At 37.2% G+C, this 26725-nt stretch overlaps 1 protein-coding gene across 5 annotated transcripts in view; it reads left to right on the top strand.

The window, feature by feature from the left end:
- Positions 1 to 26725, top strand: part of Rgs7 (regulator of G-protein signaling 7) — a 445190-nt gene that overhangs the window by 296656 nt on the left and 121809 nt on the right. For all 5 annotated transcript variants that reach the window (XM_013021755.1, XM_013021753.1, XM_013021752.1 and 2 more), the window contains exon 4: positions 17760 to 17810. In XM_013021755.1, coding sequence (XP_012877209.1) covers positions 17760 to 17810 — 51 coding nt within the window. The remainder of the gene's footprint in view (positions 1 to 17759; positions 17811 to 26725) is intronic.

The raw sequence follows: 26725 nt of genomic DNA, 5'->3' as shown, positions 1-26725 counted from the left end.
TTCCTTCCTTCCCTCCTTCCCTCCTTCCTTCCTTCCTTCCTTCCTTCCTTTCTTCCTTTCTTTCTTCCCTCCTTCCTTCCTTCCTTCCTCCATTCCTTCCTTCCTCCCTTCTTCCATTCCTCCTTTCCTTCCTCCCTTCCTCCTTTCCTCCCTTCCTTCCTCCTTTCCTTCCTTCCTTCCTCCTTTTCATTTTTTTCTAGCTGTAGTTCAGTTTGAACCTAGGGCTTTGTACTTGCTAGATAGGCACTACTATCTGAGTCATACTCTCAGCCTTTTTGAGATTTAGTCTCTCTCTTTTTTTAGAGAAGGTATTATATTATTGCCTGGGGCCTTAGACCTCAAGTAGTTGGGAACACAGAAGTATAACAATAGATATAACTCTGATTATCTTTAAAAAGTTCAAATCACATTTCTTTCATAACCTTAATATGAGTGACAATATATACAAATATGTTCATGCCTCCTTTGGTAAGTAAGAGTTGGACTAAAACCAAGAGCCACTCAGCCCCAGGGAATCAGAATAAGTTTATGCCTCAGGTACTATTCCTATGATCCCCCAGTGTGTCTAGATTAGTAAGAGATGCTTGCTGCTTCCAACAAGGTCTACTTGACATTACTTCTATTTTCCTTCCTCTCCATTGTAGGACTTCTGCCTTTTGAGTATTATGTAAAAGTGCTAAGCTAAGCTTCACATGCCTCTCATAACTCTGTAAGTGTACTACTTTTTGCAGTATAATGGTTCCAGCAGGATCTCTAAAATTACAGAACCTGGGTTCTGGGTCTAGCTCCCACATCTGTGTGATGGTGAACAAATGGGTTTAACTTGAGAGCTTTAGTTCCTCATCTTAAAAGTGCACTTTTTAGCAAACATTGAGCCAGACAAAATAAACAGGGAAAGAAAATTTTATTCAATGCTACTGCAATAGTGGGGAGAAAACAGAATGCAGTTAAAACTGAATGCCTTTGAAAGCAAGGTTAGGTGAATTTTGAAGAACTGTTTGGGGGATATCATAATCATTTCTGTGTCTGACAGTTGGTTTTACCTGAAAAAGAGAGAGAATTATTTTCACATCTTTGTGACAGAAGAGCTTTGTAACTTAAGCATGTAAGACATGTACAGATGCACATAGAGACACTGAGGTACTAATTTCATTGATGATTACATTCAAAAGGAAAGCCCTCAGGCCTTTGAGAAAGAAAGATAACTGATGTAGCAAACCTCGCAAGAAGTTTTGTTTTGCAAAATTTACAGCTCAAGTGACTATAGGCAGAATTATGTTTTCTAAAATGAATTATTGAATACAGAGAAGGTCATGGGTGATATCCAGGGAAAAAGTCCACTTCAAGTTTAGTCAAATTATCAGGGTAATGACATATGCATATAGTTCCAGACAAGCTGAAGGCAGATAAGAGGAAAAAAATAAAGCTAAAACTAAAGGCTACCCTGGTCCTCACATTTCTTAATGTTACCATGATGTTTACCTAAATAAGCTATGTAATTTGCTAAAATAAATACTGTATATGCTTAAAAGTATCACTTACCTTCAAGAACTGGTAATATTTCCACGGATGAGAATGTTAAAATAAACCTTAGGTCCAACCTTTTCGGAACTGAAAGGGTTTATTGAGTAATCACAGATGCTAGACAGAGAACCCGAGTTCTGGGACCAATTCCAGAGCTACCAGCAGTAAGGCTAGGAAACAGTTGGAAATATATTTTTGGAATGAACAGCTAAGGGAATTGGAACAAAAATGTGGGGAATGAAAGCATTAATTGTTTATCCTGAACTTGCTTTGTCTGTAGATAAGAGGCTAAGGATTACACTTGCCAGGAAATTATGGAGCCATCTCTAAGGAAAGATACTTGTAGCCCTGAACTGGTAGGGCTTAGGTGTCTGCAAATGTTGTGCACATATAGGAGATGGTTGCATCTGGAATTGGAATGCCAGGAGTTTCAACTCTACAATTAATATACATCAGGGTTGTGATAGAACCTTTTATGGGTTTCAACCAGTAACTATTAATGGGATTAGTTTCTGTTATCTCTTTCCATCTCCACAATCTGCCTTGGGTAATTAAATTTAGGAAATCCCAGACTTCTTCTTTTATCAAGAGCATAGGTTTCATCTATACATTTCCCCTTGGTGAGACCAACAAATCAGTTAACCTTAATTTTTACCTTGAAGGTATATGATATGAGAATATGAACACCAACCTCATAGAGATGCTATTTGGATTACTGAAGAACTAAACATGAAAAGCCTTGTGTATATTTTGTTCCCAATCAATGGTATCCAATATTGCCATCCTGGATTCCTGTTCTGTATTAAGTCTGCTGCCTTAGCCACATAGCATAAGGATCAGAGATCAGAGAGAATCCAAGAGGCAGCTGATTTCCCTTCTTATCACTGACTCCTCCCACCTCAGGTGGGCCAGATGCTCAGGGCTCACTTCTGCCACCATCTTTCTCAGGACAAACAGTGAATATATCTTGTATCCAAAAGTAAAGTAAGACTCTCAGCATGGACTACCATGTGGGTAGCATTATTCAGTCAGAGAAATGAATTCAATAGGTTTTCATAAAGATCAAATAGGAATATTACCATTAGGAACATTTCCATGTCCATTTTTTTCTGTTCTTTAAATATTTATTTTGAGTTTTAACATATATCTTTATTGTAAAGGTAATGAATAGGGGGCTTATAGTTATTTTAATTTATATTAGTATAAATTAATTGTATAAAGGGTTTCTCGTGATATTTACATACATCCAGGCAATGTAATAAAATTCACCCCTTATTTTAACATACATACACACACACACACACACACACACACACACACACACACACACACACACACACTTAGTCCTTTCTCCACCTTTTCTTTCTTTTCTTTTCTTATCTTTCCTTTTTTTTTTTGTCAATTGTGAGGCCTGAACTCTGGGCCTGGGCACTGTTCCTCAGCTCTTCTGCTCAAGGCTAGTGCTCTACCACTTGAGCCACACACTACTTCAGTCTTTTCTGCTTATGTGGTGAGGAATCGAACCCAGGGCCTCATCCATGCAAGGCAAGCACTGTACCGTTGAGCCACCTTCCCATCCCTCTCTACCTTCTCTGTTAAACAATGTTAAATGATAAAACATGTGATTTTTTTGGTTTCTTTTGTATGTTCTTCCCTCATGATATAACCCCTGTTGTCACTGTATTTGATTCTGGTGCCCTGTATCTTGTATATAAATTTTTCTAATTTGGAGAGGGGAAGGAAAATAATAAAATGATGAAACAACGATACACGTTGACCATTGTAACAATGAGACATACAAGACACTGTTGAAAACAAACTTTACAACTTTAGGGGGTGGTGGTGAGGGAGGAGGTGGGGAGGTGGGGAGGGAAGGGATAGTAGGGAGAAAACAAAGGAGGGGGTAACAATGCTCTAAAGGAAATGTACTCATTACTCATGTATCTGTAACCCCTCTGTACAGTATCTTTACAATAAAAAATCATTGAAAACATGCACACATAAACAAAAATAACTACCAATAATTAGGTCTCAAACAGTTCCCTTTCCTAATTTCTTTACACTTCATGTAAGTTTAAAAGTGGTAGGTAGATAATCTAAAATGCCCATTTATTCTTAAGTCAGGAAATACTTGGCTCTTACTTTGAAATTGACTGCATCCTTTCAGTGGATCCATCCATCTGGTATGCAGTGCAAGACTGCAGAGCTACACACCAATCACAAGTTTTCTCAAATCTACATTCTACATAGTACACACCAACTACAGGCATGTTTGTGTCTACATGTCACACACGTGCTAAGAAGCAAATCTAAGGTAGTAGGTCCAAGATGGACTCCAAATGGATACTCTGATAATGAATATAGTTTCTATAAATGAAAACAATGAATTTGAATGTTTTGGCTTATTTAGAAATGGAATGTTATTGTCTTTTGGCTCTGCTCTGTAGGCAGCCCTCATCTCCACCACCCTGTGTGTGCACTGAACTGGAGTCATTAAAACTGCAAACTTGCTTTATGCCTGTAGGAAGAGGACACCCTAGCAGCTGCTGTCCTGTTACAGAGGAGAGCTAACAGTAAATTGCTCATTGTTACTGATGCATGCAAAGGAAAGGTTCTTCCATTCTAGAGATTGAAAATTGAGAAAGAAAATGAGATGAAGCAGCAGAGCTATGTTGACAGCACTAATAAGGAGCTCTTCTAACACCATGAAGCTTTCTGCGAGCGTTTCTAATTAAACTGTAAACACTAAATGGATTGCCCTTCTGTCTTAATTTCCATTTACAACATAAGAACCACATTATTTGTTTCCTCTCTGTTCAAAGGAATGATCCCAGACTGCTTCGGTGGATAAAACAGTGTAATCTACTTGAAGGGAAATGAGTAAGTTTATATGGTTGGTCACATTTCCTGGAGTACTTCACTCAGATGCTTAAACCATGGAACTGGTTCTATTGGAAAAAGAAATGAAAAACACATCTCTCTGTTCCTTTACAGAAATTTAGAATTTTCTGCAGAATTTCAAAATAAGTTCTTTGATCAAGCTTTAAGTTTGGTTTGATTTAGTAACCAATTTAGCTGATATAATTTGCAAACTGGATTTTTAAAAAAATCTTTTCTCCCTTCCAAATGCCCACAACTTAAATCGAGAACTGCTGAATGTGTTCTTATTTGGAGAAGAGGTTGGAACAAAACTAACAACATTTGCAGCAGTTGGAATAGCTGATGCTCTACAACTTGTGCCATACCTCTAGCACTGCTTTTTGATGGTTATTTTGGAAATGAAGTTGGGCAAACTTTTCCAGCTGGCATCAAATTGAGACCTTTCAGAATTCATCTTCTTGAGTATCTAGGATTTCCACAGATGCCCCACAAACAAATGCACGTGAAAGCCACAATGAGATGTGCTGTCTGAACTTATCAGAATGGTTAAGTAGAAAATGGTGAAAATGTCAAATACGATTCAGGATACAAAGTAGATTTTTCATAGGTTATTAGTAGCACACTGTGAAGCAGTGTATCCACAGTGAAGAAGCATTTGTAAATTCATTATGAAGTTAAACATCTAATAATCTTGGGGCACAGCAGATAAACTTCTGGATGTTTATCACAGAGAAATGAAATACTCTGCTGGCAAAACAAAAAAAAAAACAAAAGTCTATGAAGAAATGTTCACCTCAGCTTTATTTGTGACAGCCACAAACTAGAAATAAAACTAATCGGAGAGGACTTAGATAATAGTGCATCATCTCAAGTCTTCTCTTCTTGCTTGTCTGAACCAAGCTTTGGGCACAGAAAAGGACGAGAGTGAAGGGTCACATATGAAAGTGTGGCTTGCATGAAGTTGCTGAGCTTCTGCATGGCAACAGACATAGCCAACAAGATAAATAGAAAGCCCGCGGATTGGGAGAAGATTTTCACTGGCCATACAACCAACAAGGGTCTCATATATACAATATACTTGTAACTCAAAAACTTAAATCCCCCAACAACAAATCTTCAAAGAAACAATTGCCCAATAAGTAAGTGGGCTAAGGACTTAAAGAGAAACTTCTCTGAAGAGGAAAGAAGGATGGCCAATAGACACATGAAGAAATGCTCAACCTCCTTAGCCATAAAAGAAATGCAAATTGCCGGCTGCTGGTGGCTCACACATGTAATCCTAGCTACTCAGGAGGCTGAGATCTGAGGATACAGCTCAAAGCCAGCCCAGGCAGGAAAGTCCGAGAGACTCTGATCTCTAATAAACCACTAGAAAACCGGAAGTGGAGTTGTGGCTCAAGTGGTAGAGCGCTCACCTTGAGCTGAAAGAGCTCAGGGACAGCGCCCAGGCCCAGAGTTCAAGCCCCACGAGTGACAAACAAAAAAGAAAAAAGAAATATAAATCAAAACAACATTGAGATTCTACCTCACCCCAGTTAGAATGGCTATAATCAAGAACTCTAATAACAACAGATGAAGGAGGGGATGTGGACAGAAGGGAACTTTACTGCATTGTTGGTGGGAATGTAAACTTGTTCAACCACTTCGGAAAGCAGTATGGAGGTTCCTCAAAAGACTTCACATAGAGCTCCCCTATGACCCAGCAATCCCACTTTGGGGCATTTACCCAAATGATTACAAACAAGACCACACTAAAGCTACCAGCACAACTATGTTTATTGCAGCATTATTTGCCATAGCTAAGATGTGGAACCAACCCAGATGCCCCTCAGTAGATGAATGGATCAGAAAAATGTGGTACATATACACAATGAAATTCTATGCTTACATCCAAAAGAATGGCATTGCCCCATTTGTTAGGAAATGGAAAGACTTGGAAAAAATTATATTAAGTGAAGTAAGCCAAGCCCAAAGAAACATAGGTCCCATGGTTTCCCTTATTTGAAATATCTGAGACAAGCAGGAAAGGTCAGATAAGATGATGTTAAGTAAAATGAACCTCAAGATAAGGACACAAATGGATTTTTCTTTCTTGCTATTGTTTCTAACATATTTCTAAGGTACCACGTGATTTTTTGTTTTTTTATGTCCTTCCCCCATGGTATAACCTCTGTTTTCACTGTATTTGATGTTGGTATAATCTGAGGAGGGGAAGGGGAAAAAAAACTTTGTTTAAATAGGGATACAGGTGGACCCATTGCAACAATGAAATGTACAATACGCTATGTTGAAAAACGAACTTTACAGTTTGGGGGGGGGATGTAGTTGCAGAGATGGGAGGGAAGGGATGGCAGGGGAAAATAAAGGAGGAGACAACAATGCTTGATAAGAAATGTACTCATTACCTTGCTCATGTGATTGTAACCCCTCTGTACAGTATTTTCACAATACAAAACTTACTAAAATAAAAAGAAAATGTGCCTTGAACTAAGAATAAATTTGTCAAAAATCCTGTGTCAAGAAGGAGGGGATAGATAGATAGATAGATCTATCATCTCTCTAGGTATGTATCTATAGATAGATGTACCTATCTTTATAGATATCTATCTACAGATATCTAGATATCTATCTAGATAGATAAGTTGATTTATAGATCTATGTATCTATACATCTATATCTATGGTCTATCTATCTATCTATCTATCTATCTATCTATCTATCTATCTATCATCTCTCTATCTAGTTGATATAAAGCTTCAGGGCTTTACCCGTCTAGCCTCCATCACTGACACCTGCAGTCAGTTATCCTGTTACACTAAATTCTGAAGACATTGGCTCCTTTAGAGATACTATATAAGGGAATCATTTTTTACCCAGCACAGAAGATGCTAATTGGTAGGGGTAGAAACTTTTATAGAGGAACTCTGGAGAATTGCTGAAAGCAAGCATATCTGACTCTAATTCCATAGATCTGAGTTGTGCTGCCTATCTATAATAATCTTGCATGGAATTCCAGGCCCTGGGAGTTTACCCCTGTAATCCCTGTAATTAGGAGGCTTAGATTTAAGGGTTGCAGTTTGAAGCCAGCCTAGACAGGTTAAGTTCATGAAACTCTTACCTCTAATTAACCACAAGTGAAGTTATGGCTTAAGTGGTAATGCCAGCGTTGAACTAAAAAGCTAGGTCCCAAGTTCAAGCCCCAGTACTGATGCAAAAAAATAATAAGAGGAATCTTACCTCTAATACAAGTCATTGAGATTTCTTTTTTTCTTTCCTCCTTGTGAAGGAGATTTCAACATCTGAGTAGTTAGGATTACAAGTATGAGCCACCATTGCTGGATTCCTTTCTGTTTCTTTAATTTGCTGATTCATGTTATAGTGATGATGTTCAATGTTTTCTGTAATTCTGTTTTCAAGACAATGATATGGAAACCATCCAGATAATTTACTTTACATGTAACTACCCAGATAATTTACTTTTTGCCATCATAGCTACACATACAGATAAATAGTATTTTCTCTACAGTTTAAATGTTTTGCACTAAATTTAAAATATATCTCAGATTTACTGAAGTCTGTCTTGATTATTATATTACTATTGGTAATATAGATGTATTAGTTAATTAAATATTAGTTAAAAGTATCATCTATTGATGATTGGAAGATGTGCTTTACATTGCCAATTTGACCCAGTTTCAAACTGTGATTAGAAATTAATTGTAATTCCATGGGAACTGAATAACCTTTAAATATGGCCTGATATGCAAAATTGAAGGGGACACTATACTCAATTAGATGTCAGTTCTTTATTTTAGAAAATGAATCATTCACTTAAAAGATACTCATTAAAAGCATATAATTGTATACCTACCACAAGGCTCCGTTGAACAGCTATTTTAATGTGAATGAAGTTCAGTTTTCTTCATATGCAAGAAGTATTCACACTGTTTTTCAGGAATCTAATGATTTCGTAGAACAAAACTCATTTGTGCTCACAAAAAGGCAGGATTGCATATTCATTTCATTCAAAATTTGACATTGTGCTTTTGAGCTAGCTCCATGTCGCCTCTCTTGTGTGCTTTCTTCCCTACTCATAGAAATAAAAGCTGAAGAAACTAGAAGGATGCTGTAGTTTCCACCCGTTGTTGGGTCTGCCAGGCACCTATTCATTCTGAGAAATGTTATTATACATGCCTCCTTCAGCAAAGCCATATTTCTGTGCTGGGATTTCACCTTTCTGAGGACATTTGACATCTCCCCCCCACCCCAGCTGAGATCTTTCATCAGGAGTTAGAAAGTATGACTACATTATTTCAGTCTCATACTGTTTAATGCTTTTAGGGGCAGAGATGTAAACCCAGGAGCTATGAGCTTTTATAATCCACTATATGGGTGGGACATCAAAGGTTTTGTTTTTGTTTTTTGGGTTTTTGGGTTTTTTTTTTAAGGGAGAAACAAAATGCCCGGAAAAGAACTACAATGAGTAAGGTAAAGACCATTGTGACAATAGCAGAGCCTGTTTGTCCCTGAGACCTAAATGTAGCTCCTTATCTTACTTCCAGGTAACTCTTCATTTATAGCTTTACAGTTTTACATTTATTACTTCCCTGAAAGATTATTCTTTCTAATCAAAAGTGGTAAAATAAACAAAGAAAATTTGGTGGTTTTATTAACCTTTGAGTATTATTATCACTCCCTTCCTCTCTTTCTCTGTCTGTCTGTCTGTCTGTCTCTCTCATTATTGGGTTTGAACTTAAGTCTGGCACTCTATCTCTCCAGCAACATTTCCAGTCATCATGTTTTGCAGGTTATTTTGGAGACAGAATCTAGCAGAATATTCTCAGTTTGGCCTCAAATGTCTGTCCTCCAAAATCACACCCTCCTGAGTATTTTAGGAATATAGGCATGAACCATCAGGACCCAAGTTGTGTAGTTGTTGTGTTGCATGCTCAGAGGTGACAATGGCTGAGCAGGCATGCTTATCACTGTGAATAGGATGTACTGACCAGTGGGCCTCAAGTCATCACCAGAAAGGAAATGTCATTAGATACTAGCTACTAATTAGTTGAAAGACTGAAGAAGAAATTCTATGTCATTATGTTGATTTCATAAAGATTAAAGGCCAGGTTTTTAAAGGGATTTTTCCAACATGACAGACACTGTAGTTTTAAAAAGTAAAATGATTTAAAATTGTTTTTCATGAAAAGTGTGACAATTAGAAATCCATCGGCCTGTTTGTGGGGCTATTACAAAAGGACCAATGGATATCTATCATGTTGTAGAAATCCCTTTAGAAAACTCCCCTATAACCCAACAAACCCACTTCTGGGTGTTTACCCAAATGATCACAAATAGAGTCATACGGAGGCTACCATAGCTAACATATGGAACCAACCCAGATGTCCCTCAGTAGATGAATGGATCAAGAAAATGTGGTATGTATATACACAATGGAATTCTTTGCTTCCATCAGAAAGGATGATGACACCATCCCACTTGTTAGGAAATAGAAAGACTTGGAAAAAATCATATTAAATGAAATAAGCCAGATCCAAAGAACTATAGGTCCCATCATTTCCCTCATTTGCAATAACTTGTATACAACTAGGATGATTTTATCAGATGAGCAGAAAAGCTCAAAAGCTATGCTACATATGACCATATAAGATAATGCTAAGTGAAATGAACCCTGAGATCTAGACATAAGAGGTCTTTCTTTGCTGTTGTTTTTAATGTACTAGGTGATTTTTTTTTGTTTCCTTTGTATGTTCTTCCTCCTATGGTATATCCCTTGTTGCCAATGTACGTGGTTTTGGTTCCCTGTGTTTTGTAAATACATTTTTCTGATTTGGGGATGGGAAGGGGAAAAATAAAATGCTGAAACAAGGGCACAGAATGACCTATTGCAACAATGATATCCACAAGACAGTATATTGGAAATGAATTGTACAACTTTGGGTGGGGGAGAGGGAGGTGTCAGGGAGGGAGGTGGGGGAGGGAAGGGATAGTGGGAGAAAAACAAGGGAAGGGGTAACAATGTTCAACAAGAAATGTATTCATTGCCTTACTCATGTAACTGTAACCCCTCTGTACAGCATCTTTACACAAAATAAAATTTAAAAAAAGAAATCCATTGAGTGTCATAAATGCAAGAGCATTTAGAGTCCCTCACACACAAAGTATATGTCTACCATCATTGAATCACTCATTCAATGAGCATTTAACCACAATCTGTGTCGAGGCAACTTGAAGAGAGTTGGGAAAATGTGAAGAGTAGGATGCTATTCTTTGTTCCAAGGGCTCAAGGGATCTGTATACCTCTGTTCCTTCTTCTCTAGCAGTACAAATCCATAACCCTACTCCCACAGAGGCTCAGTGTTTGCTCTCTGGCATGCTTGTTATACCATTTCACAGAACTAAGAACAGTGTTGGGGAACCATTTCATAGACATATAAAACATCTTTGGTTGAGCGATTTTAAGAATAGTTATCTCATCAAAAATGTGGATTTTCTATGGCATTCTTTTTCTTTTTCTGTGTTATGTATTTCTGTTACCAAGGTTTGAATTTAGAAGCCTCAAAATGGCTTGGCTTGTTAGTGACTGGCACTCTACTTCTTAAGCCATGCCTTCAGCCTGGCTTTTATTTGGTCAGTTGTAGGGCTTGAACTCAGGGCCTCCACACTGTCCCTGAGCCCCTTTATGCTCAAGGTTAGCATTCTACCTCTTGAGCCACAGTGCCACTTTTGGTTTTTGAGTGTGTAATTGGTGACGAGTCTCATAGGGGCTTTTCTGCCTGGGTTGGCTTTGAATTGGGATCCTCAGAGCTCAGCCTCTTGAGTAGCTAGGATTATAGGCATGAGCCACTGGCAAATGTTCCAGCCTGGCTTTTTGCTAGGTATTTTGGAGACAGAGTCTTAGAGGTTTAACCTGTAATTCTCTAGATCTCAGCCTCCTGATTAGCTAGGATACACACACATTCCTTCCTTTGTGGTTAAAACCCCTTATCTTCAACAATTTTAGCAGAAATTATGAAGAGTTCACTTTTGTAAAGACTACCAAACAAATTCCTAACATTCTGCTTGCTTGAAGGTCTTGCTTTATCACACTTAAACATTTGCAGTATTTGAATATGCATATGCTTAATGTTTTTGTGAACCTCTAATTCAGGTTGGGCATGTGCACATTGGTCATTGACACTTGAACCTGAGGGTATACACTAGTCTGTGAGGATGATCACAGCGTCATATGTTGCAGCCATGTCAGCACAAGGCAAAGGCGGGAAGCCCTTCCACCACTCAGGTCTACAGCACGGTAGGGAGAGCAGGTGGATGCCCAGCTGTTTGATCTTGTTGCTTTAAGTATGAGTGGTATAGTGAATTAGCTTTAGAAATGTTGGCATTGTGAAAGGTACTTACGGCAGTTGAGAATTACACATGGTTAGTGTTCTCCGTGAAGGATGCCTTCCATTAATAAACACTCTTAAAGCAGGATGTAGGGAAGGGAGTCTTGCTGTTCACTTATCTGTTCCTTCAACATCTGACCACTGTTTCATGTCAGAAAATGGTTGCGTTGTTTGGGATCCAAAGTTGGAGGAAACACATTCCCAGTCTCTGGAAACAGTTTGTGTGGAGAGAAAGGCAAACAAAAGTGAAAAGCAGACAATGAAACCTCTGGGAAGTAAAATGTGTTATAAGGATATTGCCAGAACATCTAGGGGAAATGCCTTGCAAGGTAGAATGCACATAGGCAGAACGGGCTTGCCAGATAAGCTAATTTCCACACTGAAGGTCAGCTGAAGAGAAGAAAGCATATGATTAGTAGAGTCATGAAAGAAAGAAACGATATTGATAAAGGATTTGGGGGATCTTCTATTCCAGTAATAACAGAAGTAGTGACTCATAGAGATAAGGACAGTTTAGGCAAAGCACTCAGTGGAGGTTTCTTTCCCAAGCAGAGAAAAGAGGAAGGGAAGGGGTATGTGGAGAATGTGGGCAGCAGGTGTGAAGAGAAGAAATGCAGGGAGCCTGTGGGGTAGCACTGACAAGGAGAGGTCAGTTGCCCTGGCAGCAGAGGTCTGGACAGATCCTCTCAACAGGTGGTTGGAGTCCCCCAGGGTCTGGTATCATGAGGATGACAATGTGAAGAAAACTGCTTTGAGATTTCCTCTGATGCAATTTGAATCTGTAGGATTTGTTTTTTTCCCCCAAGACTAGAACAATAAGTGTATAAAGGACAGGCACACTCCATCCATCAGCAATAAGGGCCAAGAACCTCTGTCATGTCCCCATGTGTATCCCTGTCTGCTTCAGTATAACATTTGGAAAAACACAAGCTCTGCGGGAAAGAATTCTCTTGCTTAGTTTTGCTGTTTGCTTATTTACTTGTTTCAAATCATGGCACTGGGATTACACAATCAAGAAATATCTACTATGTTCACCAAATGGAGAAAGCACATAGGTTTCTGGCTCTAAAGGTGATTACTCCTTCTAAGAACTCAAAACAAGTGGTCAGGTGCTGGGAAGGGATTGAATTTTGACAGGCTGCTATCAAAGTGAACTTTCACAAAGTTCAGTGTTTTCTTCTGAGGCATCCAGAATAAACACAGAAAGAACTCTAGAATATTCTTGACATTTACATTTGAATGTGGAAAGTCTCATTAGAGCTACTCGTTTTTTTCATTAAACATAAAGGAAGGAAACTTCTGGAATGATGAGCTTCCTCACCAACACTACTTTTGGCTGTAGTTCTGCATTGTAAACTTCAGTCAGAGATCTCAAGAGAACTCTGATGGTCTGCTTTGATTTCAGTCCTCTAATTCCATTAGGAAACTGAACTTTCCCCTCTTTATCTGACTCCCTCTATCCCCACCTTCATGGATGCAGAATGGGTGAGCATGGTTGCTTGGATATGCATCTAAAGAGAGAAAAAAATAAGTAATGTTACAATTTAAAACTGACTTCATGACAAAGTCCTGTACCATCTGCTAGGTAACATTGTGAATTGGTCAAGTCCCATTAAACTGATTCTTTCAGAGCTGAACTTAGAAAATATCTTTGACAGAAATACAAAAACTAGGCTACTAAGTTACAAACGTTTTTGACCTCTTGAATTAAATGTAGCTCCCAATTAGGCATATTGTTATTTCTGTTTAGAAAAAGAAGGAAGGGAAGGGAAAGGGGAAGGGAAAGGTAAAAGAGGAAGGGGAAAAGAAGAGAAAAGAAGGAAAAAGGGAAATGAGAGGGAAGGCAAAGGAAAGAGGGAAGGGGAAGGGAAAGGGAAGGGAAGGGAAGGGCACCAGCAACTCACACCTGTAGTCATAACTTCTCCGGAGGTAAAGATCAGAAGGATCAAAGTTGTAGTCCAGCTAGGCAAAATATTTACTAGAGGTCCTATTCAAAAAATAACATGCAGTATTTCCATAAAAGCCTTCCTGTAAAAGTAATTTTCAATTATTCTTCACAATAAAAAACCACATACAGTTTAAGTAGAAAATGGAGCTTTTCTAGTAGCTGCTCACATATGGATCCCAAATAGATGCTCAGCTATGAAAACTGAAGTCAGGAGGTTTGGTCCCTGTCAAGCCTACTGCATGAATGTTTATTTGAAAACTGAATTTTTGTTTTCATTTTAAAGGGAAGATTTAACATGTGAGGATGAGGACAGTGTGTTCTGCTTTCTTGGTTGGGAAGGACATGGTCTTGCGGTGTGGCCCATGCTGCTCTCTCATGCCAGCACTCAAGCTAGCCTCTGCTCGCGAGCCTCTGCCTCCAAGTGCTGAGACTACAGACATAGGCCATTATGCCTGACCCTGCATTCTTTATTTTCCTTCTACAGTGCTCTTTCTCTTTTTTTCAGCCTAGTGATGATGGAATTCTGGATGCTGGCAATGCTAAATGCACACCCTATCATTGAGCTAAAACCCCAGGGCCCAAAGATTGTACCTTTGGATACTGGAGTCTTTCCTTACAGTCAGAGCTGTCTTAACACAACTTCCTTTAGGACCTAGATTAACCATCTTCTCAAGTGTGCTTAAATCAAAGGCATCTGTAAAGTGAACAGCTACAGTAGAATACAGAGTTACAGTCAACACATAAAGTTATTTTTAAATTCATGCATATTTAAATTGATTTTGGACTAGATCTGGCAGCATTTATCTATAATCTGGAGCATTTGAGAAATGGAAACAGAAGGACTGTGAGCTGGAGTCCAGCCTGGACTACAGAGTGAGTTCCAGGACAGCCTGAGCTATAAGGGCTATATAGTTTTTCTCAAAAACTCATGGGCCAAGGCTGTATCTTTATGCACATGCCTAGAATATACCTGCCTCAGTTTCCCTTGGCAGCAGGGGGGATGATGTTTAGTATGAGTGTTTCCTTAATAGTTATAATTTGATTGTCAGGTTCAATGATCAAGTTCATTTTGAACTTAGTTTTGAACTCTCACTTCAGGCAACTAGAATCACTTAACCAATGATACTGTCATGAATCTGCCAGTTCTCTAGCTGACAGCATCTCAGCTAGTTTCCAGGAGAGGATAAAATGTGATTTCTTTCATACTACAATTTTATTCACACATAGATGAGGGCACAATTTACTATACATACTCAGGAATTCACAATGGTTTTTTTTAGTAAACCACAAATTTAGTATCAATGGACATCTCAATTTCTGCCTCTCTTTCTGTTCAGAGTTTCAACATGCTATTATTCAATGCTCCTGGACCCAGAATCTTTGATTTCTTCAGTAATCCCACTTAGTTACAACTTTCATATCTAATTAGTCCCAAAGTCCAAAACATGTGACTTCTACTTATGATTTTCTTTCTTTTGTCAGTCCTGGGGCTTGAACTCAAGGCCTGGGTTCTGTCCTTGAGTTGTTTTGCTGAAGGCTAGCACTTTACCAGTTGAGCCACAGCTCCACTTCAGCCTTTTTGCTGATTAGTTGGAGAGAAGAGTCTCATAGACTTTTCTGCCCCAATTGGCTTCAAACCATAATCCTCAAATCTCAGCCTCCTGAGCAACTAGGATTACAGCTCCCATCTCTAATTCTCTAACTCTGTTTTAGTAGACTTCTACACTGACCTTTCAATGCTGGCTCATAAGATCACAACAAACTGAAATGGTGACTCCCAATTCCTTTATTTTTTTTTCTTTGTCTGTTGTTTTTGAGACAAGTGTCACTGTGTAGTCCAGGCATGACTCAGACTAGTGATCCTCCTGGCTCAGCCTCTCAAGTGCTGGGATTATAGGAATGGACCACATACCTGAGTTTCATTTTGACTTACAGAACAAGACAATGCCAGTTACATTCCTTAAATTAAATTTGATGGCATAGTTTTGCTGAAAAAAAAATCTTGCGTATCTCTTTCTCTGCCTTACTTACAGAGAAGCAATCCAGATTTTTTTTTTTAATGCCCGGAATTCTAAACCTATTTAATTCATATCACCTCTCCTGTTGCTTTCAAATTACTATTCTCAGTGTCAGTAGTAGAAAGTGCACAATAAATTGTTTCTACTGTTTTCTACCTTATAACATTTTACAGTTCCTTTATTTTATTTTATTGTAAAGATGCTGTACAGAGGGGTTACAGTTACATGAGTAAGGCAATGAGTACATTTCCTATCCAGCATTGTTAGCCCCTCCCTTGTGCTCTCCCACTATCTATTCCCTCCCCAACCTCCCTTATACCCCCTCCACCACCCTGAAGTTGTAAAGTAAATTTCCAATATGCTGTTTTGTGGGTATCATTGTTGCAATGGGTCATCCTGTGTCCTTGTTTCAGAATTTTGTTATTCCCCTTCCACTCCCCAAATTAGATAAATGTATATACAAGATGTAGGGTACCAAAATCAAGTACAGTGACAACAAGAATATATCATAGTAGGAAGACCATAGAAAGGAAACAAAAAAATCACATAGTACATTAAAAACAATAATAACAAAGAAAGACCTCTTGTGTCCATATCTCGTGGTTCATTTCACTTAGCATCATCTTATGTGGTCATATGTAACACAGTTTTTGAGCTTTTCTGCTCATCTGATATAAAATTATCCTAGACCTGTACTAATTATTGCAAATGAGGGAAACCATGGGACCTATATTTCTTTTGGTCTGGCTTACTTCACTTAATAAGTTTTTTTTTCCAAGTCTTTCCATTTCCTTACAAGTGGGATGGTGTCATCCTTTCTGATATAAGCATAGAATTCCATTTTATATGTATATATATTGTATATATTATATTTTATATATATATCACATTTTCTTGATCCATTCATCTACTGAGGGGCATCTGGGTTGGTTCTATATCTTAGCTATGGTGAATAATGCTGCAATAAACATAGTTGTGCTGGTAGCCTAAGTATGGCCTTGTTTGTGATCATTTGGGTAAATGGCCAGAAGTGGGATTGCTGGATCATAGGGGAGCTCTATGTGAAGTCTTTTGAGGAACCTCCATACTGCTTTCCAAAGTGGTTGAACAAGTTTACACTCCCACCAACAATGCAGTAGTGTTGAGATATTGTTTGCTGAAGATCTTTCGTCAAGTTTTCTGTAGGTAGTGAAAAAATATATATGTATATGTATACATGTGTATATATATATATATATATATATATATATATATATATATATGTTTTATACTCCCCACCAACAGTTAAGCAGTTACTCTGCTTTAAATAACATTCGATGAACATCAGACTATCCTTTAGGGATTGCATCAAATAAACAACTCTGAGGTCTAAAGTGGGACAAACCACAATGAAATTAAAGACCACAGGGATTCCAGTGAAAATCTAGGGTGGCTGGGGGGCAACTCAGTAGGCAAAAGTGAAAGTAAGTCAAAGTTTTATTGTACCTAGAGAATCTTAGTGTGCCCATGAAGATCTCAAAATACTAACAGTGCATGTCAAGCACTGAACATAGTGCAAATAGAGACACAGGCTTAAAATGAATCTGAATGTTCAAAACCCAAAGACAAATTTGGTTTGGCTTGAGAGTGAGCAAAGGAGGAGATAGGAATAACCAGAAAGAAAATGAGATCTATACTTTGAAGTATTGGATAATTTTATAAGAAGAATTATACATAGTAGGCATTCAATGAACATTAACTCAGTGAATGAATCGCTTTGCCTATTCTGAGCCTAAGAAAGCTTTACTTTTACTTAAAGTGTTATATTTCATAATTCACTGGCTTGCACTTTCTCTTGTTGAAGAAATATATTCATTTTTAATACTCATGCCATAATTTGTTATTGAATTATTAATAACATGAGAATCATTAATGGAGTGTTCTTAAAATTAAGACGTGTAAGCTAAATGTTCACAACTGTTTGTCTTTTTCTGTTTTCTTTTCTAGGGTCAGACATTGTTCAATGGTTAATAAAGAACTTAACTATAGAAGATCCAGGTAAATAAATCATTTTCCTATTGTTAGAATTATTTTTCCTTTGTTTTAAGAAATACATTTTCTCAAGGTGATTTACATGGTAAACAAGCAAACTTCCTGAAAAAGTATACCTAAATTTGAACTGTGCATTCAGTATGTTCACAAATTTTATTTCATTCAATTGGTATTTGGCCAAAGCTATACATACATTTATAACTTTTCATATACATAATGTCCCATTTTACAGTATTTGACTCTGGTTATTGATGAATTTTAGATCTATATGCAGTCCATAAGTAACCAAATCTATGATTTTTATAAGTGATTATGAAATAGACTTTTTATAGGACTTTAACCACTTCAAGTTAATCCTTTTTTTATTGTGAAAATACTGTACAGAGGGGTTACACTTACATGGGCAAGATAATGAGTACATTTCTTATCAAGCATTGTAGCCTCCTCCTTTGTTTCCCCTTCCCATCCCTTCCCATCCTCCCCACCCCCGCCCTTCAAGTTAATCTTAAACCACTTAGAATGGGATTTAAAAACAATTTTGCCTCTAATTCTCATTTTTCTCATATCTACATGATGTGTTGTTACACGTATGTGTATGTAGGTGAGAGAGAGAAAGGGAGAAAGACTCATTTAAATCTTGAAATCATTCATTCTAGTAGACATGCTGTTAATTATATGACAAAGTACTTATTCCCACAGTTTGGGAGCAACTTCTACCCGCTCAAATCTTGCATTGCTTGAAATAAATTTCTGCACATAATATACATTTAATGATTTTCTTAAAAGTACAATTGTAAGAGTCTTTAAATATGGTAAAAAAAAAAAAGGAGCTCTGAAACGCAAATATGGGAATCTACATTGTTTAGAGAAGAGAAAGACTGATTAGTAAAAAAAGAAAAGAAAAGAAAGCTAAACTTTTGAAGTGGAATTGAAGTAACTGGGATTGACATGAAAAAGCAGGACAGTGACACACTAAAATTATATAGCACTGCACTCCAGCAACTGGAGAGGTAGCTAGCATGTCTTTTGCCTCTGCCTCTTGTGATTACAACTTTAAGATTATTGAGACTTTTTTAAAATGAGGATCATTTAAAATTGATAGCACATAAAGCTGAATGCTTTTTTTCTTTATTATGAGCTAACGATAAAGCCATGCTATCTAAAAATGCAGATTGATGGTAGGTTCAATGTCCCATTCCTATCATCCTAGCTACTCAGTAGCTGAGATGGAGCAGCTAAATCCATTTTTTTTCTATCTAAAAAATATTCTAATACTGTGTTTTAGACAAGTGGCCCAGGATCTTGGTCATAGTTTTTAACTGGTCAAATTCGTTTCCACTTTTTGCAAGCACATTTAACGCTTGTATAAAATGATGTACATTTAAAATTAGATTTCAGACACAACTTACTTCATGAAGTCTTATGTTACCATGGACCTCAAGAATATTGACATCCAATACTATGTCATCTATTACATGCTTGATTTATCTTTCAAAAAAATTCACATATGTTGTTCTTATCACTTCAGTTGAATTTATGAAATAATTAATATGTGAGAGGCAGACATTCTCTCCAGCTGCTCAGTAAAATGTCAAAGCCAATTAGTTCTTAGTAATTTCTTGATGCTTTCAACAGTGGGAATTTGCTGAATTGATTTATCAAGAGTATAGCAACCAAATATTCCATATATGCTTCTCCTAAAGAGAGATGAAGGAGATTTTAACAGGCTATTTATCATCAAATCAAACCCAGTGTTTGAAAATTGCTTAAAATGGCTGGAAAATTGGCTCAGTGGTAGAGTGCTTGCCTTGCATGCATGAGGTCCTGGGTTCGATTCCTCAGCACCACATAAGCAGAGAAAGCTGGAAGTGGCTCTGTGACTCAAATGGTAGAGCTCTAGCCTTGAGCTAAAGTGTTGAAGGACAGTACTCAGGCCCCACAACCAGCAAAAAATAAAAAATAAAAAATAAAAAACCCCAAAGACAGTGTCAACAGGGGTTAAACCAGGGAGAAAAACATACAAAAGAAACAAAAAAAAAATCACATATACATTTAGAAAAAACAGCAACAAAAAATCTCTTGCGCCCTTATCTTGGGGTTCATTTCTCTTAGCATCATCTTATATGGCCATATATACAAGACACTATGTTGAAAACAAACTTTACAACTTTAGGGGGAAGGGATAAGTTGGGGAGATAGGGAGGGGTAGGGATGGTAGTGGTAAAACAAATGAGAGGGTAACAATCCTCGATAGGAAATATACTCATTACATTATTCATGGAACTGAAACCCCTCCTTACAGTATCTTTACAATAAAAATATTTAAAAAATGAAAAAATGGCTTAAAATGCAGAGCAAAGAATGAAATTAGAAATAAATATCAATTGAACAAGAAATATCCTTTTTAAGTATAAAAATGTCTTTCTCTAGAAGCGATATGTATGTGAAAATATCAGTAGAAGTCAAGATACAAGCAAGTCAGACATGTGTTTTATTTACCCTTTAACAACTGGATTGGGTAATCTAATTATTGCTGAACGAATTAAATCAATCCACTGTGCCCACCATTATACAGAAAGTCTGCCACTTGTCTTCCTAGCTTGCCAACAGTGCTTTGAAGAAAACACTCTAAATTGTATTGCTTAACTTAATAAAAGTCCATTACAAATTATCTCTGTATTCCATGGATTTGGTTAGATGGCCTGAGAGATTACAACTATAAGAACATACAGACTCATTAGGACTGAGAAAATATCAAATGCCACTGTAATCCTTCATAATGTTTTGGACTTGCTAAGTATTTTGAGCTTTACTGAAGCATTTCAAATGGGTGATTTGTTTTGATTTTCCCATACATGGCTTGAGGTAGGCAGATGTCATTTTACAATTGGAAAATCAACAGAGAAAACTTGCAAAAACCAATTCACACAAAAACTTGAAGTAGAACCATGATGTCCCATTCTCTTCCCAGTTTGTCTGCTCCTTTTGGAATAATTATATTATAATTGGGTTTTGATTTTTCATAAAGGAGAGAATATTATAAGAAGGACAAGGACAGATCTGACCCAATGACTCGTGATAGAATATTTTGTGGAATAATGTAATTGATTCCTGGGCTTGATGTAATGTTTACCACTACAACCTGGCACTTTCTTTTCGTAGGGACATTTACTACTTAATATAATTCTTATGTAATATGAACAAAATAAAAAGAATGTTCTGGAAGTTCTTCAAATTGTTTTAAACAAAATCTTCCTTGAGAACAAAGAAGACAAAGTTTTCATTAGTACATTATATCTATAAATACCGTGTTCTTATCAGTTAGATTAAACACACACACACACACACACACACACACACTCCTCCATGTTCAAGCTATTGAAAGCAGGGTTTCACTTATTTAAAAAGTCTTACGTATTGTTCTAAGTATTTCCTGTGAGAGATGATCAAGGGCCTTGGTTTCTTAGTGTATTTAGTCCAATAAGTTATTACCTTCTCTTCCGCGGAGAAGCAATTTATTTTTCTATAGAATCTCTTGGTACCATATTGATGTCTGTTCATCCTGGAATGACAGAATGCATCAGGCTGACAAGTTCAATCATCCATAGTTCTGGAGGTTGAACAGGTGAAGGTGAATACATTTGGAGGTTTGGTATTGGATGAGATCTATTTCCTGAGACACAGTTACATAAGTAAGGTGATGAGTACATGTTGCTTGTTTTTATTTTGGGTTGCAAATTTTGAACTCAGTGCCTGGGTGCTGTCAGCGAGTGCTACAGCTCTACCACTTTGAGCCATAGTTCCACTTCTGGTTTTTGAGTGGTTAATTGGAGCTAAGAGCTAATGTTGATCTATGATAACTGCCATTCAGTGTGGTAAATACAGCTCTAGCAAGGTTCTTTGGAGTAGTATTTATTTTGGTTTGTTTAAAATTATCTTTAAATAGTTGTACAAAGGAGTGGCCATTTAACAAAGCAGTTTATGAATGAAATGTGTCTTGATCAATGTCACCCTTTCCAACATTTTTACCCATGCTCCCTCTACTAACTTAGTAAACTATGCTTTTAGGGTTTTGTTGTTGTTGTTGTTGTTAATCACCTGCCTTCATTTTCATATTCATTTACAGGTTTTTTTTGCACTATACGCCACAATTCTTAATGAAGCAAAACAATACTATTTTCATGAACTAGCAAAATTATACAGTTGCACTATACAACTGAAACTAAATCTTGAAATTCATAAACAAGTTTCCATGACAGCAATAGAGTATATGCCACCAACATACCTGTTAATGTGTTAGTTCAACTTTGTTATTGAAAGAGCATTTTCTGGCTTAGACTTTTGGTGATTCTTTTTAATTTCTCCTTTTGTTACTATAGCAAGGCATTTACACTAAGAAAGGATCATGAATGTTATAAACATTAATGACCATTGAAAATGTGTGCCTCAGGCTCCAGGCTGGTTGTTTCCCCCCTACCCAGTTTTCTTACATGGAAAGGGGAAAAAACAAGCACATATTTAACACTAACTATGTATCAGACACCATGTTGAAAATTTGGTGCATCATGTAATTTCCAAAAGAAATAAAAGAGAAAACCTTCATCAAGTAGGTGGTAGTTCAGAGAGGCAGAGGAGGAGGAAAAAAGGAGGTCAAGGAAAAGAAGGTAGGAGGGAAAAGGAATTGATATTCAAACTCAGAAACACTTGATTTAATGAACATTTTCAGTTTCAGACAAGGACAGTGGACCTCACTTGTGGTGAAAGATGATCAGACCATATCTGGTCTGTTGGAATGCAGACCAATACAAGACATATATTGATGATCTGGCTCTCTAAGATTCATCTTTGAGGTTCCATTTGGCAACAGAAGCATCTGTCTATAAGAGCTAGTCCTCAAACTTTGCTTATTTTTATCTGACTGTCTTGTTTTTTGTACATAGATTGCTTGCTAGAGTTGCAAATAATTAACAGAAAATGTCAAGAGTTCTGGAAACCTAGTTATAATTTCAACTATTTCTTTTGGAGAACTTTGTCATAATAAGGCCAGGGTTAAATAGACTTTTAAATACTTGTCCAGGTTCACATAAAAACATTTTCTGTCATAGAAGTGTTAGATATTTCTTCATTATCTATTAGAAAAAGAAAACAAAAGTGACGCTTATTCCACTAACCCAATGGAAAAATGATATATCTTATTTTATTGTCTACTTTTGCTGGTAGCTGGTTGGCTTATTGGGTTCCTTTTCCTTTGTAGTTCTTTGTGATCAGCTGCTTTTTTTGTAGACACGGGTTCCTTTTTATAGGCAAACATGAAATTTTATGTTTTCAGAAAGTAATATAAATATTTTTTAAAGAAAGAAAAGAAGGTAAATGCAAGGAAGCTTTAAAGAAATAAAAGTAAATGGGATTTGATAAAGCTAATAAGACCTGTGTTCTTGGGATGTCATCTAAAGATGTGCTAATCCTTCAGGCTTATGAAACTGGCAGGGAAATGTGATTATGTCTGTTATCTACGAGGATCTAGGACAATTGTACAACAGCTGTCTGAAGTCAGAGCTCTTTATTGTTTACTAAAGAAAACAGAATAACTTTCATTCTCCAGTTTCAGAATGCATTGTGTTTTTTCCCATCATTATTTGAGCTAAGAACAATGCTCTGTTTCTATGTCATATCACATGAAACTTTTCCTTCCCATACAACTAAGAATGATAGGAAAGTGTGCCTATAGATGTACCAAGATTTGGTAAGAGCACAGAAAGAAACACTGTAATACATGTCTGCTTCTGGGTATGTGTGGCATGAATATCCTCACTGACATCCTCTCACAATCAACACTCACATTAGTGTTTTTCTTTCAATATTTTTATTTTTTATTTTAAGTAGTTGTATATAGTTTTAATCCAGCAAGTCAGTACATTGCATCTTGTTAAATGTCATTACTTCCACTGATCTCACTCCATCTAATCCCATCCATGCCAAAATCATTTAAAATTACTTACCCTGCTCAAATACATTATGCAATAGTGGTGAGGCTGCTGGGAATTACAGAGGAATTATTTCTTGCTAATATTTAGTGTTGATTAATTATCTGTGATGTATTAGTCGCTGTGAAACTTTTGTATGTGATATGGTGGCATTTAATTCTCATAGTGTATATTGTAGGCAGTTTTTTTTTCTTAAGAAATAGTTTAAAGTGATATTCTTAATTCCTTGTAGTGATTTTTAATAAAGTCTAAGAAAATAATATTGTATAAAATTATGTACAGATGCATAGTTTACAACTAGATTTAAAATATGCAGTTTTATTTTATTGCCATAAACACAGTAAAAATGTCATTCACTGGCTAGTGATGTCCGTTAGGACTTTTACAGGGGTGAGGATGGACTATACCTCTTCCATCCTCAATGGCAGAGCTATTGGTTACATCCTATATGGCTAGTGGAAATGGAGGAGCTGAATTTCAATGCCTCTTAATATTAACATAAATTTAAATATCCATATCCTGATTCTGATCAGGATGTATTAGCACTGATTGGATTTACTCTACCAAAAGAAACGACCAAACAATTGAAATAATGGACAAAATTTATCACATTAGTGTTTTAATAAGAAAGAGATCAATCTTTTTAAAATACTTGGTCCTGAAACTCCATTGCAATGTGCAATATGATTATTAAATTCAGAAATTCCCCTTTAAGCCAGGCTATCTTCAAGACTAATAAGACTTTTTTTTTTTACTTTGCAATTTTAATTATAGTAATTGAAGCTTCTTAAGTTATTCAGAATTGTTGCATCATCCCGCTGTGTTCACTAATACCTGGGCTCTGGGTCTCATCAGAATATATTACACATATCATGAAGAATTTTGATGAATTCCATTTTCACATAAGGGCAAATGCTCTGGTGTTTGTTGGCTTGTCTATCAGTATATACTTTTTTGATTTAACTCAAACATCTTCTAAAGAAGATCTACCAGGTGTCATTGATTCTATGACAAGGTGACTGGCCAGTTTCATCCAGCCTGATGTTCGAGTGTGTCCTTTTTTGGAGGGGGAAATGTCATCCATGTAGACATGTGGTCTCTGTTGCTGTACTTCTATCTGTGTGAGAAATGATAGACGTTCAGGGCTGGAGGTATGGCTCGAGTAGTAGAACACCTTCCTAGCAAGAGTGTGGCCTTGAGGTCAACCCTCAGTACCCCTAGAAAAAAATAAATTGAAAAAAGGAAAAAGAAAGGAAAAAGAAATGATGGAAACATCACTTTTTAAAATTCTGCTTCTGATAGCTTTGCTTGTGAACGATGATCTTCACTAAGAGCTCTTCCTTATGTATCCTAAGAAAAAGTAAAACTCATCCATAGAAAAATCTCTGAGACAGTCATGGTTAAAACCCTAGCACATCTGTCCAATTGTCTTTGAAGACTTGATACTCCTGGCATTATTACTGGAACTACATTCAGTCAGTGTCTTCGTACCTTCCTGCATCTGATTGTCCTCTTGAGCTATCTATGAACCCACATTTCATCTACTTTGGGGATTTTCTTGTCCACCAGTACTCTCTTCACATCATTCTTCCTTAGTACAATGACTTTCTTTTTTTTATTGTGAAAATACTGTACAGAAGAGTTACAATTACATGGGCAAGATAATGACTACATTTCTTTTTTTGGGGTGGGGGGTACGGCCGTGGGGCCTGAACTCTGGGCCTGGGTGCTTTCCCTTAGCTCTTCAGCTCAAAGCTAGCGCTCTACTGCTTGAGCCACAGTGCCACTTCCGGCTTTTTTCTTTTTGCTTATGTGGTGCCGAGGAATCGAACCCAGGGCCTCAGGCTTGCAAGGCAAGCACTCTACCACTGAGCCACCTTCCCAGCCCCCATGAGTACATTTCTTATCAAGCATTGTTGCCTTCTCCTTTGTTTCCCTTTCCCATCCCTTTCTATCTCCCCCTGTCCCTTCCCCCCATCTCCCCCCTCCCCCACTACTGCCAAAGTTGTAAAGTTCCGTTTTCGACATAACAACTTGTACATCTCATTGTTGCACTGGATCCACCTGTATCCCTATTTAAACGATTTGTTTTTTCCCTCCCCTCTACAAATTATACCAACATCAAATACAGTGAAAGCAGGGGTTATACCCTGGGGGAGGGACATACAAAGCAACAAAGAAATCATCTTATAAATATGTTAGGGACAATCACATGAAAGAAAAAAACATTTAATACTTATCCTGGGGTTCATTTCATAACATCAATTATCTGACCTTTTCTGCTTGTCTCAGATATATACTAGTTATTGCAAATAAGGGAAACCATGGTGCTTATGTTTCTTTGGGCCTGGCTTACTTCACTTAATATAATTTTAGACTTTCTTCTGCTATCAATTTGACCCAAGCCAAGGCCACTGCCTTATCCACAATTACTAGAAAGACCATTCCAGTTCACAGACTATCACTGATTTCTTAGGATTTCATTTTTATAAAATTAAGTTTGAGTGATTAAAGAAAAGAAATACAACACATGGCATAAGTGTGGCATTTTCACAGGTCAGATCTGACTTTGAAGCCTAGAACAACTTTATCCCTGGTGGTTCATGTTTAGAGACAAGGGTCCACATCCCCTAAATCAAATCTAAGCACATTCAGGCCCAGGACATGTGTTAAGTTAATATGAGAAAAAACAATCTTTCTTGATGCTCCTCCTAGCCAGCTTCAGAATTCTTATTCTTGACTCTCAGACTAACCTTTTCAATGACATGAGAAAGTTGACATCTTCCAAGGACATTTTTTTTTTAAATTTGTAGCTTCGATTGATGTTAACTTAAGATGCTCCTACCTCCACCTCCACTAACACCTTACATGACAAACATCGGCCTTGTTGATGTGAACAGGAGTTGTCCGCCCATTGTGACCTGATTGCCTGTCCAC

Source organism: Dipodomys ordii, unplaced genomic scaffold, assembly GCF_000151885.1.
Source record: "Dipodomys ordii isolate 6190 unplaced genomic scaffold, Dord_2.0 Scaffold57, whole genome shotgun sequence".
NCBI classification, from domain to species: Eukaryota; Metazoa; Chordata; class Mammalia; order Rodentia; family Heteromyidae; genus Dipodomys; species Dipodomys ordii.
The sequence above is the reverse complement of the archived record's forward strand: the minus strand, read 5'-3'. Positions and strand labels throughout refer to the sequence as shown.